This window comes from Scyliorhinus torazame, chromosome 6 (assembly GCF_047496885.1).
Source record: "Scyliorhinus torazame isolate Kashiwa2021f chromosome 6, sScyTor2.1, whole genome shotgun sequence".
Classification (NCBI taxonomy): Eukaryota; Metazoa; Chordata; class Chondrichthyes; order Carcharhiniformes; family Scyliorhinidae; genus Scyliorhinus; species Scyliorhinus torazame.
Window position 1 is genome coordinate 159,623,190 of NC_092712.1, and position 19,525 is coordinate 159,642,714.

Consider the following 19,525-nt stretch of genomic DNA (forward strand, 5'->3'; position numbering starts at 1 on the left):
CCATGCTCCCAAACTCCCACTAAAATCTGGTAAATTAAAATGAGATTGTTGGCCAACAAGCATCAATGGAGAAACAGAAAATGCTGGAAATACTCAGCACGTCAGGCAGCACCTTTGGAGTGAGAAAGTAAATTAACGTTTTACAGCACAAGGACACCGAGCACCTTTCAGAATGTCCAAATTACATAACAGCACGTCTTTCGGCACTTGTGGGAGGAAACCGGAGCACCCGGAGGAAACCCAAGCTGACACAGGGAAAACGTGCAGACTCCGCGCAGACAGTGACCCAAGCCGGAAATTTGAACCTGGGGCCCTGGTGAACCAACAGTGCTAACCACTATGCTACCATGCTGCCTATCTGTAGGTTGTGGAGGTGATACCCATGCAGACACGGAGAGAATGTGCAAACTCCACATGAGCAGTGACCCGGGACCGGGACAAAACCCAGGTCTTCAGCGCCGTGAGGCAGCAGTGCTAACTACTGCACCACCATGCCGCCCACCCCCAAAAAGGTTTTAAGCAAGTATTTTTAAACTTGCACAAGATGCAGACAATTCTGAAAAGGCCAGCATTTGCTACCTATTCTTAATTGCCCTCGAGTAGGTGGTGGTGAGCCATTTTTTGAACTACTGCTGTCCATGTGGTGTTGATACATCACAATGCCATTAGAAAGGGAATTCCAGGATTTTGGCCCAGTGACAGTGAAGTAACAGTGATATAGTTCAAAATCAGAATATGCATGGCGTGAAGGGAAACTTGCAGTTGATGGTGATCCCATACATCTGCTGCCCTCGTCCTTCTAGGTGGCAGAGCTTGGGGTTTGGAAGTTGTCAAAGAAGCGGAGATGAGTTGCTGCAGAGAATCTCATAGATGGCAAACATTGTAGCAACAGTGCACTGGTGGTGGAGGGAATTCATTTTTAAGGTGGTGGGTGGGCAAATGAAACTCGCTGCTTTGTCCCAGAATGCATTGAGGTTTTTGTGTTGGTCCACGCCAGCTAGCTGAACAGTATTCCATCACACTCTTGACTATGTCTTGTAGATGGTGAAAAAGCTTTGGGAGTCAGGAGGTTAAGTTACTCACCACAGAGTTAACCTCAAAACTGTTTTTCTAGCCACAGTATTTATATGGCTGATCCAGCTGTTTCTGGTCAATAGTGACCTTTAAGATTCAGAGATGGCAATGGGAGGTGCTTGGGCTCTCTCTTGTTGGTGGTGCTCATTGCTTGGCACCCCATATGGTAAGGATGTTACTTGTCACTTATCAGCCCAAGCCTGAATCTTGTCCAGATCTTGATGCACACAGGGATGCATTATCCGATTAGTTGTGAATGAAACTGAACACTGGAAATCATTAGTGAACATCCCCAATTCTGACCTTAAATGGTGGGAAGGTCACTGATGAATGATCAGAAGATGGTTGGGTTTAGGATACTGTCTTGAGGAATTCCTGCAGCCTTGAAATGCTTGGTCTCCCATAACCACAACCACCTTCCTTTGTTCCAGGCATGACTTCATCCAGTGGATAGTATCTGTCTCCCTGACACCAACCCCAGCCGTACCACAACCCCATCCTCCGATCCCACTGGCGTACACTTTATTAGGACGCCTTGATGTCACACTCCATCAAATGCGACCTTGGTGTCAAGGGTAGCCACTTTCAACTCCCCTCTGGAATTTAGCTCTTTTGCCCTTGTTTATACCTTAGCTGTCAAGAGATCTGGAATCACGTAGTCCTGGCAGAACCTAATTTTTAAAATAAATTTAAAAAAAGATAAATTTAGAGTATCCAATTATTTTATTTCCCAATTAAGGGGCAATTTAGTGTGGCCAATCCACCTAACCTGCACATCTTTGGGGTTGTGGGGGTGAAACCCACACAGACGTGGGGAGAAGGTGCAAACTCCACATGGACAGTAACCCATGGCCAGGATTCGAACCCAGTTCCTCAGCGCCGCAGTCCCGGTGCTATCCACTGCGCCACATGCCGCCCTGCAGAACCTAATTTAATCATTGGTGACAAGTCATTTGTTATTGGTACATAAATGCCATTTATAGCACTTCCTTCACCATCAATAATGAGCAAATCAAGTCTTGTTTCATTCTTCATCTCAATCTGACACCCACCTAACCAATAATCTTTACCAAACTCGCACTTCTGGATTAAATGTGGCCAATCAGTTTGTTTGGATTACTTGGTGTTTGGGGGGAGATGGCATTCGATGCAGAGAGATGCATCTGGAATGGACCAACAGGGAGCACATTGAAATTATCACCATTAGCATCAGGGAGATAGCAGATTTCCTCAATCCATTTACTAAGATGCAGCAGCCAATGAATAATAAATAACCAGAGGTAATGCCAAAATCATTCAAGGAGAGCTTCTTCCTACACGCACTGGATCTGGTGGGTGCCTGTACTGATGGGATTTAGGGCTTGATTCAGGTCATTAGCAGTGTTCATTTGTCCCTATCTAGACAGCAGTGCAAAATTAAAATAGCATTGAATTCCCATTGATTGATTGAAAAGAATAGAAAAAATATTTGATTGGGTTTAAAACATCTATGAATAAGTAGACTAAACAGCTGTGTCTCATAGAAGGTGACTCTCCTCCTACGAACCCAAAAATAGGCGCTTCTACCCAAAATAGTCCACTAAAACAGGGAAAAAAGTATCCCCTCACCCAAGCTAATAATATTACAAGAAAGGATGCCGAGCAACAGCAACACCAGAGGCCGTAAGCAGACAAGAAAGGGGAAAAACCAGGAGAAACAAGCGACCGGGATGGCTGACGCACGTCGACGAGGCACCGGCCACACCAGTGAGAAGAGCCGGCCGCACACGGGAATTCACCCTCACCAGAGGGTGGATCGAGGATGTTCTGCTCCAGGGAACTAAGAGAACACAGGGAAGAGACAAATACCAATATCCAATGCGGTCAGGGTGGCAGTCGCGGAGGCCATGGCAACCATACAGGTGGCCCTGGACAAGGCAGAGAGGTGACTCGGGGCCCAGGAGTACACCATAAAAGAATTACAAAAAGCCTCAGCAGTGACCAGTTTTCCTCCCTGGAGACAGAAACAGCGAGGTTGGTCACGATGCAGGGAGGCATCAAGGGGAAAATAGAGGATCAGGAGAACCGGTCACGGCATCAAAATTTAAGAATAAAGAGTCTGCCGGAAGGGATCAAAGGCAGAGAACCCAAGGACTATGTGGCCCAGATGCTGGGAAACCTGGTGGTAAGGGACAGCTTCCCCAACCCGCCAGAAATAGACAGAACCCACCGGTCGCTCTGGCCAAAATGCACCGGTACCAAGGCCAGAAAAGAATCTTGCGCTGGGCCAGGCAGACAAGGGCCTACAACTGGGAAGGACACCAGATCAGATTTTACCAGGACATTGGGGGGGGGACCTGGCCAAGCACCGGGCAGAGTTCAACAAGTGAAGGCGGCCCTGTACAAAAGCTAAGCCAAATTTGGGATGTTACCCAGCTAAACTCTAGGTCACACCGGCCTCCCCGAACAGGCGCCGGAATGTGGCGACTAGGGGCTTTTCACAGTAACTTCATTGAAGTCTACTTGTGACAATAAACAATTGTTTCATTATTACATTAGTATATCCCAGGGCAGGAAGTATTTATTCACAGCCCCTGTGGATGCGGACAGACTTGCCTGAAGAACCGCCTGTGAAAACAGCGGCAGAGACAGCGGTGAAGAGGATCACCCGAAAGGACTTTAATCAACATGAGAGACACTTTGCGTGGGATTGCACTGCCTCGCTTTGAAGACGGGAACTAAAACGGAAGAAGGAAGGGCAAGAGCAGTGGAGCACAAGAGAGGGTGAAGATAATGGCAGGAAAGGAAAACAGATAGCGGACGATGGATAGACACAAAGCCGACATCAGGAGAGGAGCCACCACACTAGCGGGAATGCTAGCACCAGGAGTTACGAGCGAGAGGGGGACCTCAGCGCGTCTCTCACAGAGGAGGCAGCACCAGGCAATGGGGGGGGTGGTTGGCAGAGATGTTACACCAATGGGGGGAAAGTCAGGGGAGTAAACAGGGGTAGGGGAGCAAAGATGGAGCAGTAACAGAAGGGACGGAGAGAGGCAGGGCAGGAGGAAAGAACCATAGGGGAAACACAGGGACAAGGGTAGTAAGAGCATTAAGCTGGCTAATTTGGCTTACAAAGCACAAAGAGATAGGGAAGCGAGGACAGCTAAGTGACAGCTAATCGACTCCATACTGGAGGTAGGCCGGTGAGGTCCTGATCTTAGAGCTCCAGGCGGAGAGGAAGAAGCTACAAATGGACTTCAAACTGCTCCCACGAGAAAAGTAGTGCACAAAGTCCGCCAGGCACTGGATGCCCTATACGAGCACAGAGACAAAGCCAGATGCTTGCTGGCTCACCAGCTGAGAAAGCAGGCAGCGACGATGGAAATGGCTCAGGTCAGAAACATCAGAGACAAACTAGTGGCGAAGCTGGAAAAGGTCAACGAAGCATTTGAGGCCTTCTACCAAGAGCCGTATACCTCCGAGCCCCCCGCAGGGGACTTGGGGATGAACAGTTCCTCGATGGAATGTACATATCAGTTATAGGGGAGGACAGGAAACGACGCCTGGAAGCACCGCTAGAACCGGTTGAAGTCATGGAGAGCATCAACTCCATGCAGGCGGGGAAGGCGCCGGGACCAGACGGATTCCCGGTGAACTTCCAAAAAATTTGAGGCGGCACTATCCCCGCAAACGTGGGAGATGTTCACGGGCTCGCTGGCGAGGGGCATTTTGCCGCCCACAATACCACAAGCCTCAATCTTGCTGATACCCAAAAAGGACAAAGACAAAACAAGAATGCAGGTTCTGCAGACCCATCTCACTGCTAAACTTAGACGCAACAATACTGGCCAAAAGCCTAGCCAAGCGACTGGAGAACTGCATACCAGAAGTGGTGGCAGAAAGCCAGACAGGCTTTGTCAAGAATAGCCAGCTAACATCGAACATCAGGCACTTGCTGAATGTTGTAATGACGCCACCCAGGGAGAGAACACCAGAGGTGATCATCGCCCTGGACGCAGAAAAGGCCTTTGACAGAGTCGAATGGGAGTACCTCATAGAGGTACTCAAGTGGTTCAGGCTTGGAACGGGGTTCACCGCCTGGGTAAAACTCCTGTACAGCCTTCCCATGGCGAGCGTTTGGACGAACACCGCCAGCTCTAAGTACTTCCAGCTATATGGAAGCACAAAGTAGGGATTCCCGCTGTTCCCACTGCTGTTCACCCCAGCGATCGAACCACGAGAGATCGTGCTAAGAGCTGCAAAGAACTGGAAGGGGATTGACAGAGAGCACAGAGTCTCGCTCTATGCGGATGACCTGCTCCTCTACGTCGCAGACTCACAAAGCACCTTGGAGGGGATCATGGAGTGCTGAGTTTGGAACCTTCTCAGGCTACAAACTCAACCGGAGCAAAAGTGAGATCTTCGCAGTGAACCCGCAAGGGGGAGGGGCAGAGCTGGAGGGACTGACATTTAAATAGTCCCGACACAAATTCCGCTACCTGAGGATCCAAATCGCCCATGACTGGACACAGATCAGCTTGGTGGAGGAAGTTAAAAAGGACCTGCAGAGGTGGGACACACTCCCACTCTCCCTGGCAGGGAGGGTGCAAATGATCAAGATGAATGTACAGCCCAGGTTCCTCTCCCTGTTCAGATCCATACCAATCTACATCCCCAAAGCCTTTTTCAACTTAGTAGAGAAAACGATCATGGCGTTTGTCTTTGTGTGTAACGAGCCCAGTGGTGATAACCACAGTCCGGTCACGGAATCAACTATGACAGCACTTCAGTCAAACCGAGGTATCCATTAAGGCCCCCTTCGGCAACAACCACAGGTTCGGGCCAGCTAAAATGGACGCCACCTTCAAAAGGTGTAGACAAGACGGGGGGATATTGACAGTTAGGGACTTCTACACAGACAACAGACAACACTAGAGGAACTGACAGAAAGATTCCAACTGACCGGGGGCAACAAACTAAGGTATATGCACGTCAAAAAACTTTTATGCAGGTAAACAAAGACATATCCACCACCACAGCAGCAATCGCTATTAGAGGACCTACTGGACACGGACATTTTAGGGAGGGTAACCTGCAGGGACCTGTGTGGGCGACTACTGGGAAGGGCGCACACACCACTGGACGAGACAATGGAAAAATGGGAGGTGGACCTAGGGTTTGAAATAGGGTGGGGGCTCTGGAGCGAAGCACTGCACAGGGTCAACTCCACCTCCACTTGCACAAGGCTAAGCCTAATGCAGCTGAAAGTGGTACACAGAGCTCACTTAACCAGAACCCAAATGAGTAGGTTCTTCCCGGAACGGGAGGGCAAACGTGAATGGTGGCAAGGAGGCCCGGCCAACCACGCCCACATGATCTGGTCATGTTCCAGACTTGCCGGGCTCTGGAGAGCCTTCTTTGAGGCAATGTCTAAGTTTGTGGGAATGAGGGTGGAGCCATGCCCGTGAGTGACAGTCTTCAGGAGATCAGAGTGGCCAGAACTCTTTATGGGAGGAGGACAGCGCCCTTGTCTTTGTCTGTCTAATCGCCCGCCAGAGAATCCTGCGCATCTGGTGATCAGCAGCACCACTCAAAGCTGCGGACTGGTTGTCCGATCTATCGGAATTTCTCCCAAATGAAAAAAATCTAATTTGCCATCCGGGAGTCGGGAGAGGGCTTCCACAAAATGTGGGAACCATTCACCAATCTTTTCCAAGACTTGTTTGTAGCCAACAGCCATTAATAATAACTTATTGTCACAAGTAGGCTTCAACAAAGTTACTGTGAAAAGCAAGAGGGAGGGAGGATCCACAGAAGAACCAAAGACACAATTGGGAAAAAAAAGCGTGTGTGTGTCATTTCTTAATTCTATAATAATGCATCCAACAGTACACATTAAGGTAGATTTATTAAGATCTCCTTCACGTTGATAGCAGGATACAAGAGTTAGTCAGTCACTTCCTACCTCAAGTTTCCAACCTCTCTCAACGCAGCACTCCCTCAGTACTGTACTGTAGATTGTGAAATCAATCTTCAATTCAAAGGAGGTGAAAAATATTTGTTTGATTGTGTAACCTTTTGTTATACAGGAAGAAACGTATGTTAAAGGAGGGTCACTGAATTTTTTATAACCTTGGAGGGGAGGCCTCAGAAGCAAAGGGTTCAGAATCCCTATTCCACAATGTGTAAATGGAGATGGAAATTGAATGAAGTGCATTTTTTTACTGAAGTGGAAGGAACTAGCAGCAGATCGCAAAAACCACTTAATTTAAAAAAACTTCTTGATAATTATAGAATAGAATAGAATAGAATTTACAGTGCAGATTATGAGGCAGAAAAATATCAAAATTAGTTGCAGTACAATTTCCCTGACATGCAAATTTGATTCTTCACTCCAAAAGAACAAGGTTCTTGTAAAGATCCAGTCAGGTTTTGAGATTTTTGTTTTTGGCACATTGTTGATGAACAGCTGCTCCTTTAAAGTGTGGTGGACGACACTTTCCATCTTTTTGCTATGATTGAGAATAGACTAATAGGCTGCTAATTTGCTAATTAGATTTGTTTCTGCTTTCTGTGGACGGGACATATCTGGACTATTTTCCACTTTGTCAAGTAGCTGGCAATGCTGTAGCTGTACTGCAACCAGGGGTACTGCTAGTTTTGAAGCATAATAGTTCAGCACTACAGCTGGATGTTGTCAGGGCCCACTGTATCCAATGCTGTATCCAATGCGTTCAGTCTTTAGTTGGTATCACATGCAGTGAATCAAATTAGCTGACAACTTGAACCTTTGATGGTAAGCATCTCAAAGGAAGTTGGATCATCCATTTCATAAAGCATCTGAAGATGGTTGGGCCTAGGACACTAGCCTGAGGAACACCTGCAGTGATGTCCTGAAACTGTTATTTACGCACGACAGGCAAGGAGGAATTGTGTGGTTAAATACCAATATCCAAAAGCTACTATTCATGTTGTGTCACTCCACCATAAGCTTTGCATAAATGAAGTTTCACTCACTGCCTTACCACTGAAATGCATTAATGCCGTGAAGTTACTTTATTTACATGATCGGTACAAACTAAACACACTACAAAGTTATGCCAAGTCATTTCAAGCGCATTTTAATCCATAGAATCCCTACAGTGCAGAAGGAGGCTATTCGGCCCATCGAGTCTGCACCGACCTTCTTAAAGAGTACCCTACCTAGGCCCACTCCCCATAATCCCGTAGCCCCACCTAAGCTGCACATCTTTGGACATGGAGGGGCAGTTTAGCATGACCAATCCACCTAACCTGCAAATCTCTGGACATGGAGGGGCAATTCACCGTTGCCAATCCACCTAACCTGCACATCTTTGGACTGTGAGAGGAAATCGGAGCACCCGAAAGAAACTCACACAGACAAGAGGAGCATGTGCAAACTCCACACACACAGTGACCCAAAGCTGGAATTGAACCAGGTGTCTTTCTGCTGGGAGATTATTTCAATGTAACTTTTTAAAAAGTACTTTTCCTCGGTCTCTTTTTCTCACTCTAGAACATTGAATTCACCCACGCTAATTTAAAGTTTCTTCTCAGTCCTTGCACTGTTACTTCCACAATCCTTCAAGTCCGAGATGCCATTTCCCTCACTTTATCAGTTTGCACTTTCATTAACTTGTTCTGAAAAACATTTTGCAACCTAAACGTGAAAGTGTGAGGTTAACTAATGGCAGACACAGTTGTACGCCCTGTTACAGCAAACTCCAGCCACTTGAAATCACAGAACAGTTGAGAGTCACACTAATACATTTCAGTTAGATAAAACCTATTGCTGTAGAGCAACGCAATGGTCAAGATCTGCAAAGACATACAAAGTTAATTTCCTAATTTACTGTAGGAACTGATATTGTTGAAAGCAATGACACAAGATGATGTTAAAGCCATGGCACCAACGGGCATAACAGGTATGGCAGGTAAATATGGACAGTTTTATTGTAGATTAGTTGTACGAGATGCTGGCATAAGGTTTGCCAATTAATCAACATTGAATGTTGTGATCAACTCAGCCATTTTAATATCGTCATAGAATTTACAGTGCAGAAGGAGGCCATTCGGCCCATCGAGTCTGCACCGGCTCTTGGAAAGAGCACCCTACCCAAGGTCAACACCTCCACCCAACACTAAGGGCAATTTTGGACACTAAGGGCAATTTATCATGGCCAATCCACCTAACCTGCACATCTTTGGACTGTGGGAGGAAACCGGAGCACCCGGAGGAAACCCACGCACACACGGCGAGGATGTGCAGACTCCGCACAGACAGTGACCCAAGCCGGAATCGAACCTGGGACCCTGGAGCTGTGAAGCAATTGTGCTGTCCACAATGCAACCGTGCTGCCCTTAAATATGAATAGATAATACTAAACATTGTTCTGAGACTCATAGTTAGCTACCGATAAAACAAGAGGAAGATTTCTATCCACAGCAAAATCAACCTCAGTATTAAAAGTAGACTGTTTACTGAACAATGTATACTTTGTTACTGCAATGTGTTTTTATTGGGCGGGAATCGGCGGGGCGGGCAACTCTGGCGCAAAGGAGTGGCGTGAACCACTCCGGCGTCGGGCCGCCCCGAAGGTGTGGAATCCTCCGCAACTTCAGGGACTAGGCTGGCGCGGAGTGGTTTGCACCGCGCCGACCCTTGGCGCCATGGCAACCGGTGCCGAAGGGCCTCCGCCAGCCGGCGCGGGTTGGCGCATGTGCGGGAGTGCCAGTGTGTGCTGTCATCCCAGCGCATGTGCAGGGTGCGGTTCATCTCCGCGCCGGCCATTGCGGACTGTTACACCAGCTGGCCCGGAGGAATAGAGTGCCCCCACGGCACAGGCCCACCCGCGGATCGGTGGGCTCCGATCACGGGCCAGGCCACCATGGGGGCACCCCCCGGGGCCAGATCCCCCCACGCGCCCCCCCCCCCCCCCCCCCCCCACGACCCCGGAGGCCGCCCACGGAGCCAGGTCACGCCGGTAAATACTTGTTGTAATTTACGCCGGCCGAAAACGGGCGGCCACTCGGCCCATCGCGGGCCGGAGAATCGCCGGGGGGGGGGGGCCGCTGCCAATGGCCTCCGACCGGTGCGGCCCGATTCCCGCCCCCGCCAAATCCCCAGCGCCGGTGAATTCGGCAGCCGGCGGGGGAGGGATTCACGCCGCCTCCCGGCGATTCTCCAACCCGGCAGGGGGGTGGAGAATCCCGCCCGTTATCTTCCCTAAAGTTTCACACAATACCTTACATGCTGAGGCCACCACAGTCGATGAGCTATTACAGGCAACACAGAATACTTCATAACCATGTCCGTATCTACAGGAGAGAAATACAAAAATTGAGGCACTTTTAAAGGAGGAAATGTCATCTGTAGTTAAGTACTCAAAAAGTGATGTAGGCATTTCGCTCTCCCTTTGTTGGATGGGAAACATAAAATAATGCAGCAAGTATAACACTTGTGATACTGAACAGTTTCACAGTAAAATGCAAGCAATGTATTCTGATACTTTTGTATTTGATGATCTGTTGTGAAAATGCAAATTGAGAGCCAGCTAATAAAATAAAAAAATAGCTTGTGGCTTTATTTAGCTCAGATTAGAACATGTATTTTTACATCCATGTCCATTATAGTCTATCATAGGTAAATACAACTTTTGTTCAGATTCCTGTAAAAATTCTGATTTGCTCATATAAAGCAGGATTCTCCATTAGGGAGTCCATGTTCTTCTGCTGAAGCTGAATTGCACCTGATTTGCGCTCACACTGGCTCCTGGACCACATCAGAGTTAAGTGCTTTCTGTTAGTTTCACAGCTGACTACTTCAAAAGCACTTATAGAATCACAGAATCCCTACAGTGCAGAAAGTGGCCATTCTACCCATCGAGTCTGCACCGACCCTCTGAATGAGCACTCTCCCTCAGCCCATTCCCGCGCCCTATCCCCGTCACCCACCTTACATTCACATCTTGGGTGCTGTGAGGCAGCAGTGCTAACCACTATGCCATCCCACTTAAGCGTGAAGGAAGATGAATGGAACAATGCTGACAGCTGGGTTTGCGTGGAAGCTGTCAATCACAGCCTGGTAAAAATCAATATTAAAGAGAAATGGATTGATGGCTTGTGGATCAATAATCTGAGGGGGTTTAAACCCAGCTGACTGGTTTTCCCTTTCCAGGAATTGACATGAAAATTGCTTATTGTCACAAGTAGGCGTCAAATGAAGTTACTGTGAAAAGCCCCTAGTCGCCACATTCCGGCGCCTGTTCAGGGAGGCTGGTACGGGAATTGAACCCGCGCTGCTGGCCTGCTTTGGTCTGCTTTAAAAGCCAGCTATTTAGCCCTGTGACATGTGCTGCTTCCTGTGTTTGAGCCAGAAGGCGTATTGCTCAAGTGAATATTAAAGCATTGATTTTTTTTCACTGCGTTTGTCTGGCTTCTCTCCAGCTTCCAGGCAGAGGCCTCTCTTCTTGGGGGTGGGATGGGGGAGGGATTTTAGAGAGGGATCTCTCTTCTGGGGGGTCTCTTTACTTAGGGGGTCTCTTTAATTAGGGGATCTCTGATGTGGGGAGCAGGTCTTGCATTGTGGGAGGGGGAGGTGTCCATCTGATGGACTTTGGGGGGGGGGGGGGGAAGTCCCATGAAGACTTACCCCCCTGGCCAACCATGAGGTTCACCGCGTCAGGTACACGCTGGTCAGGGCTTGTACCAATTCCCGCCCACGTGATTCCCAGCCCAGAGGACCGTAGAATCACAAGGGCCCAGAGAATATGGTTAATAGCTTCCAAATGGGTCTTAATCAACCATTTTCATCCTGATCCCTCACAACACCAGCGAGGGACTGGAGCATCGGAAATACCCCGTTTCCCCCCCCCCCCCGCCCCCCCGACGCTGGATTTATCGCCGCATCGGGAACTCTATGACCGGTGGTGGCGAATCCAGCCCCTTATCTCTGAAATTTGGGGCATGATTTCACAGGTGCAAAGACACCCCCCCCGCCCCCAGGACCTCAACCAACTGATAATGCTTCACACGCACACAGACACACACTTATTAACCAGGAATCATGAACAGTAATTGCATTAGCGGGTCTGCAAACTATCTTTTTCTCCCTACTCATTGCTTTCCCAGTGCTATCAAGATAAACTTGTTTTATTGGTGAGGAACAAGAAATCAAATCTTTCTCAAAGTAGAATTATAAATGAAAAGATTAACTTAGTAATTAATTGGATACACGTAGTGAAAGTCAAGTAGGAAATTGAGATTATGAGATAGTTTTAAAAATCATATATTCAAAAATAAAATTGTAGTTTGTTTAAAAAATAATTGAAAGCTAAGCAATGAGGAGAAAAGCCCGGAGGAAAATAAGAAAAGAAAGAATTAGGTTCGACAGTAATACAAAACGAAACTATTATCAGACCGGGATTTTCCTCTCCCACACATGTTGGGCAGGTTCACCATCAGGAGTGGAAAATATCGTGAGAACTGCAAAGTCCCACTTTACATCAGCATAAACACATGACATGATCGTCCTCTTTCCTGTTCAATATCAGGCACATCATTATAATAAATGTCATTATCAGGCCCCCATGTCAAAAGCAACCCCCTCCACCATCACAAAATGCACCCATGGTGGCATGGCGGCAAATCAGCGTGGAACTAGACTGGTCTCTGAAGGCATGTATTGTACCTGGCGAGCAGACATCCCAGGGAAGCTTTGATGAGTGCAGCTTTCAAGGGGGCAGAAGAGGCTCATGCCAGAGGTGGCAGCAGTGCTGGGGGGTTGGGGGGGTGAACTGCCAGGGTGACCAAATTAATTATGCAGCCGGGCACTTTGTGCCATATTCCGTGGTGGGGCAGGCCTGATACGCATAGTCCGTTGTCATAGAAATGACCAACCAGTGAAGTGCTTTGGGAAAAGACACAATATAAATAAAAACTGCTTTACTCCCTCCCCAAATACATTGACACTTTAAAAAAATAATATAAATGGAGTAGCCACCGCTTAACCAGTCAATTGAATTCAGTCCAGTAGTTTCAGCAAGAATGTGTAACCTAGGCTATCTATTTAACTATTTCATGTTAACTTATTTTTCAAGATTTACTCCAGTAACTTTATAATGGCAGACACTTGCAGTGAATTTTTAACTATACTACAGATTCAGGCTGTGCAAGCTAAGGCTTTTGTCGGCTTCCATTTTAGAGTAAGGTTTTCTATCTAAATAATATAGCTTAATTAGGCAGATGAAGATTGAAAGAATTTCCAGTCATGATTGCCTTTGGAATTGCCTTGGGGAAGCATTAACTCATTCCTATTATTTCTGTTTAATATATATTTCAGATATCTTTAAAGAGGCCTGATACTGTGTGTGGTACCTCAGATAGTGGAACAGAACAAATAAGTAGGTACAAGTCAAATAACAGAATTGTGACCTCCCACTGCACAAGGACCAATAAGGATGCTTTTGGTGCACATATTCTTGCAGTTGAAGTATAGATGCTGGAACAGTCTTGGAATGAGACTGGGTCACTCACATGTCAACAAAAGCTATTTGAGATTGATCACTTCAAAACCTTGTACATATCTCTTCAACTGATTATGCAATAAGTATAAGCTTTATATTTTATTTTCTTTACTTCTCTTATTGTGGCTTATTTTATGACTGTAAATAAATGTATATATTTTGTACAAGGCTTCCTATAGGTTTCAAGTACTGAAGACTGAACTCAAAGAAATCGAATAAAGCTTCCAGCTGCAGTACAGAATCATATAACAGTAAATACACTTAAAAAGTAGCACATACAAATTAAGTGTTTTGGGGGCAGCAAGTGGATGTGATAAATGTAGTTACATTGTGTACCTTGTGTTGCCCTATTATGTATTTTCTTCTATTTCCTTTTTTTTTCATGCATTTAATGATCTGTTGAGCTGCTCGCAGAAAAATATTTTTCACTGTACCTTGGTACACATGACAATAAACAAAATCCAATCCCTTAAATGTAAAATCAATGCAAATTTTTTTTTAATGTCAATATTGTTAATGCGGTACCACTGATGTCAGGAAACATTGACTGCACAGATGTATTTAAATGGCATAGAGCTTTGCTAAACAATATGCAAAAGCAAAAGAGCGCCCAATGGATTGCTTGAAAATTTGTTACATTTATAATTTTTTTGCATAGAATATGAAACCCAACATTGTCAGGCCACTTATTTAAGCTGAACTTTCACATAAAGCTACTGAACTTGCACTTAATATACGTTATGTTGCTACCAAGTTGAAACTATTTGCAGTAACAAGCCAGTTTTCCAAATGCCATCATAGCAATTAATATTTACTTAGCCAAAAGAGAATGAAAGGATCCCCATGTAATTGGTACCTCAAGGAACAGCTGGAATACAAAAGAGAATTAAGGTAAATCTCGGAGGGCTATGGCATATCTTTTTGGTTGGTCCCAAAAAATGTGAATGAACCTTCAGGGGTTGTTAAGATCGGGAAGTTTTGGGGGTAGGAGGTTTGGGGGTATGGGGAAGTGCGATGACATGGTCGAGACCACATAAGAGAACTGGCCAGAATCCTCATCCCCATCAGTTTCATGACATCGTACAACCAGACTGGCTCCGCATGTAAATCTATAAGATTTACTGGAGACTGCTATGGCATATATCTGGGAGATCAGTTTTTTCCACACTTTGAGGGGTTGAACATGGAGAGGAAGCTCTCTAGTTTGCATTTAGATATCATATCAGTGTCTCATCAAAAGCATGTCCATTCATTCTGTTGATTTTTTTGCATTGGAAAGCGAAAGCAGGTGATCTACAGGGTCTTTTGTCCCACTTGCATGGTCCACGGATGAAAAAGTGCAATAATCACTGATTTATAGTAATAGTGAATATCGATAGCTGCGCTGTTATTAGTGCAGCAAAATCCAGGCCACTCAATCAAGAATAAAGGGGAGAAAATGCTGAAGGAATAGTGATTGCATTTCATCGTAATGATACAGCAGACAGCAATAAAATATTAAAAACCATCCGGTGGAAAAACTTTCAAATAAGTAACTTGAAATATAATCAGGTACACATTAGCATGGACACAATTCCTATACTTTTTTAAACTTTAGAGTAGCCAATTACTTTTTTTTTTCCAATTAAGGGACAATTTAGCGTCACCACTCCACCTAGTCTGCACATCTTTTGGGTGGTGGGGGTGAGACCCACGCAAACACGGGGAGAATGTGCAGACTCCACACGGACAGTGATCTGGGGCCAGGATCGAATCTGGGTCCTCAGTGCCGTGCTAACCACTGTGCTATCATGCTGCCCTCAATTCCTATACTTGGGTGTACTCCAAATCATATAAATAACATAGGGAAAAGATAGAACTGGGACCACTGTCACAGATATGGTGACAGCTTGTGTTGGTTATTATTTTTGTTTCTATGGGCAGCCCACGACCCAAAGATGTGCAGGGTAGGTATATTAACCATGCTAAATTGCCCCTTAATTGAAAAAAAAATGAATTGGGTACTTTAAATTTATATTTTAAAAGATTATTGCTGTTCCTGTATTGTTCTGCACAGTTTGGATATTAAGTGTAAAAATGCCAATAGAAATATTTTCAAAGAAAAGGTGTACTCCTAATCACTCAGAACAGTCAAAAATATGCCTGATCCCACAAATGCATTTAGGTGTCTAAGATAACTCTTTTGGGGACACTGAGGAAAAATTCTCTGGTGCGGCGACACAGCGGTTAGCACTGCTGCCTCACAGCCCCAGGGACGCGGGTTCAATTCCAGCCCCGTGTCTGCGTGGGTTTCCTCCAGGTGCTTCGGTTTCCTCTCACAGTCCAAAGGTATGCATGTGAATTGGCCATGCTAAATTGCCCTTAATGTCCAAAAGGTTAGTTAGGGTTATGGGGATAGGGTGGAGATGGGGGCTTCAATAGGGTAATGTTTCCAAGGACTGATGCAGACTTAATGGGTCGAATGCCTCCTTCTGCACTGAAAGGATTTGGCAAAGCTCCTTTTTGACTTAAACTATAAAATATAAAGACTGGCCTATCATTCTTGATACCTTTGTTACTAAATTGTCAAAAAAAAGTCTTTGAAGTTAAGCCCTAACATAACTATAACCTTCCTTTTTAAAAAATAAAATTGCCCCATCTCTAAAGCAGTAAAAAATCCCTGAAGCAGACAGGCAGAAGACAAATGCTAACTAAATATTTTTACCTGAAAATAACTGTTAGTTAAGTTGACTATACTGCATCACAATGAAATCGTTATTACCGATCACAATATAGGCAATTACCCCGGGCAGAGATGTTCAATGTTTTGTTGGGCGGAAAATCACAGAATAATTTCACAAAATTTTCTGACAGGCACTCTTGGCAGGCAAGACTGAGAGCCTGGAGAGTGTAATTAGAACATTTACTGTTAGATTTTAAATTTCCCAGCTGACTCACAAGCAATTAATCAAAACACTACCCAAAAAAATCAAAGGATTTGAGTGTTGGCAACACTGTGTTGTTCTTTTGACAATCTTTTTTAAAAATCGAGCAGGCAAATGTTTTGAAGCAAACCTACATCTTTACATTAATCAATAAAAATCTTGCATCAAGTGCACATTTTCATTCTATAACAATCATTTTATTAGTGTCACAAGCAGGCTTACATTAACACTGCAATGAAGTTACTGTGAAAATCCGCTAGTCGTCACACTACGGCCCCTGTTCAGGTACACTGAGGGAGAACAGAATTTTCTGAACCCGGGTCCCTGGGGCTGAGGCAACAGTGCTAACCACTGTGCTACTGTGCCGCTCTGTCGCACTTACTTCCTAAGTCGTGTTTTTTTCCACCCCTGGCTTTAATCCATAGAATCCCTACAGTGCAGGAGGCCATTCAGTCCATCGAGACTGCACCGACCCTTCGAAAGACAACCCTAACTACCCAGGCCCAATCTCCTGCCTTATTTCTGTACCCCCCCCCCCTCAGAGGCAATATAGCATGGCCAATCTACCTAATCTGCAAATTTTTCCACTGGTGGAGGAAACCGATGCAGACATCAGGAGAAAGTGCAAACTCCATCGAGACAGTCACTCAAATTCCGTATCGAACACAGGTCCCTGCACTTGTGAGGAAGCAGTGCTAACCACGGTGCCACCATGCCATGTCTGGCTATTACATTTAATTGCCAGAGTGCATACTTATTGGCCTGGATTTTGCCATCGTAATGACAATGAGACTGTCAGTGTTTCCTGTGATTACTCCTCAGAAACTGACAGCTACTTTTAGAGTCTGTGAATGCACAATTAAAAATGGCAATCTGGAAGCTGCTGTGAGCGACTCGATACAACCTTATAGATGCGCTGTTGAATCAATCCCAGACTGTAGGCAAGTAGAAAATATTGAACTGATGGAAACAGGCCTTTTACACTCTTGATCTTGCTGTTAAACCCTTGAAAAAGTTGCATATTGTTGCATGAGGTACAAAGTTTATCATTATTGCAGAACATCTTCAATGTCCTGAAAAGCTAATTTTATATTTTAGTTTATCAAATATCTTCATGACAGAAAATTCTATTATTAAAATATTTTTGGAAAGGTTATCATGGTTCAGTTTCTTGCCTAAAATGTACGTATATCACAATCACTTATTTCTCAATGTAAAATTTTTAACTCAAGCTAAAAAATTCAGTACATTTTACTTCCTGCTGTGTTGTCTATGCGAACACTTAAATATGCGTGGCTGCTTATTGTGCTGAATGAAATAACTCTTGGATCTCTGGACATCCTGTTCACTTGGTGCCATATTCAAATTAACACCCAAATTGGGAAATTCACACTTGAGATAGTTAAATCTTTGTCAGCACTTTTTCATCAAGGTCAGCAGTGAGTGCCATCGCTTCACCACTGTGGTGATTGTCTCTTTAAGGCCAACACAGCAGAGTAAGGGTCACATGGCATGTGTGACCAATCAGGTCTCAAACATGTGGAATCACCTTATGGAGAGAGACTCTTCGACAAACAGACATTTTGAGAACTAGCTACAGCCATGAGCTTGCTGTACAGTTCTACCTTTTGTGTTCATTAATAAGGTCTGAGGGTGTCAAGGGAATGTCACTTTAAGAAATGTTTGTCTGCTCAAGTGGCTGCAGTGATGTCAGAGTGTGGGTGGAGCTGAGCTCTCTGCTTTTTAGTTTCGCTTTGAGGAAAAGCTTGGGTGTGTCTGTGTTTTTTTGGTTTCGTTTTTAGTGTTGGAGCTGAAGCCAGCCAAAGGAGGTGTAATTTTGACCTCTCTGCCATCTAAAGACTATCTCTAGATCATTTGGTGAATTCAGAGTGAGGACTGCTTTCAGTAGAGAATGTAAACCTGGGGCGTCATTCTCCGACCCCCCGCCGGGTTGGAGTATCGCCGGGGGTTGCCGTGAATCCCGCCCCCGCCGGTTGCCGAAGTCTCCGGTACCGGATATTCGGCGGGGGCGGGAATCGGGCCGCGCCAGTTGGCGGGCAACCCCCGCTGGATTCTCCGGCCCAGATGGGCCGAAGTCCCGCCGATAAATTGCCTGTCCCGCCGGCGTGGATTAGACCACCTTTTGAACGGCGAAACAAGGCGGCGTGGGCGGGCTCCGGGGTCCCGGGGGGGGTTGGCGCGGGGTGACCTGGCCACGGGGGGTAGCCCCACGGTGGCCTGGCCCGCGATCGGGGTCCACCGATCCGCGGGCAAGCCTGTGCCGTGGGGGCACTCTTTCCCTTCCGCCTCCGCCACGGTCTCCACCATGGCGGAGGCGGAAGAGACTCCCTCCACTGCGCATGCGCGGGAAACTGTCAGCGGCCGCTGACACTCCCGCGCATGTGCCGCCCCGATATGTCATTTCCGCGCCAGCTGGCGGGGCAACAAAGGCCGTTTCCGCCAGCTGGCGGGGCGGAAATCCCTCCGGCGTCAGCCTAGCCCCTCAATGTTGGGGCTTGGCCCCAAAGATGCGGAGCATTCCGCACCTTTGGGGCGGCGCGATGCCCGTCTGATTGGCACCGTTTTGGGCGCCAGTCGGCAGACATCGTGCCGTTTGGGGAGAATTTCGCCCCTGATGTGCTTCTGTAAAAAGGATTTTTGTCTTATGGATGTTAAAAGGAGTTTAAGGATTACTTCGAGTGTTGTATTCTTTGGGAGGTGTATTTGAATTGATGGTTGCTAAGATGTTCACTGTATGTTTTAAAAAGGTCAATTGAGTTCATAGATTAAACATTGTTTTGCTTTAAAAATTACTTTTAAATTTCTGCTGCACCACTCCTGTAGAGTGGGGCTTGTGCTCCCCATACCACAATCTATTAAAAGTCGTGGGTCAGGTTAACTCCATGATACACTTTGGGGTTCTCTAAACCCTGGCCCATAACAAGGGCAGCACGATGGCACAGTGGTTAGCACTGCTGCCTCACGGCACCGAGGTCTCAGGTT

At 46.1% G+C, this 19,525-nt stretch overlaps 1 protein-coding gene across 2 annotated transcripts in view; it reads right to left on the reverse strand.

The window, feature by feature from the left end:
• elp2 (elongator acetyltransferase complex subunit 2) overlaps nucleotides 1-19,525 on the reverse strand; it is a 205,489-nt gene that overhangs the window by 40,709 nt on the left and 145,255 nt on the right. For both annotated transcript variants that reach the window (XM_072509008.1, XM_072509009.1), the window contains one exon: nucleotides 10,320-10,392. In XM_072509008.1, the coding sequence (XP_072365109.1) occupies nucleotides 10,320-10,392 (73 nt within the window). The remainder of the gene's footprint in view (nucleotides 1-10,319; nucleotides 10,393-19,525) is intronic.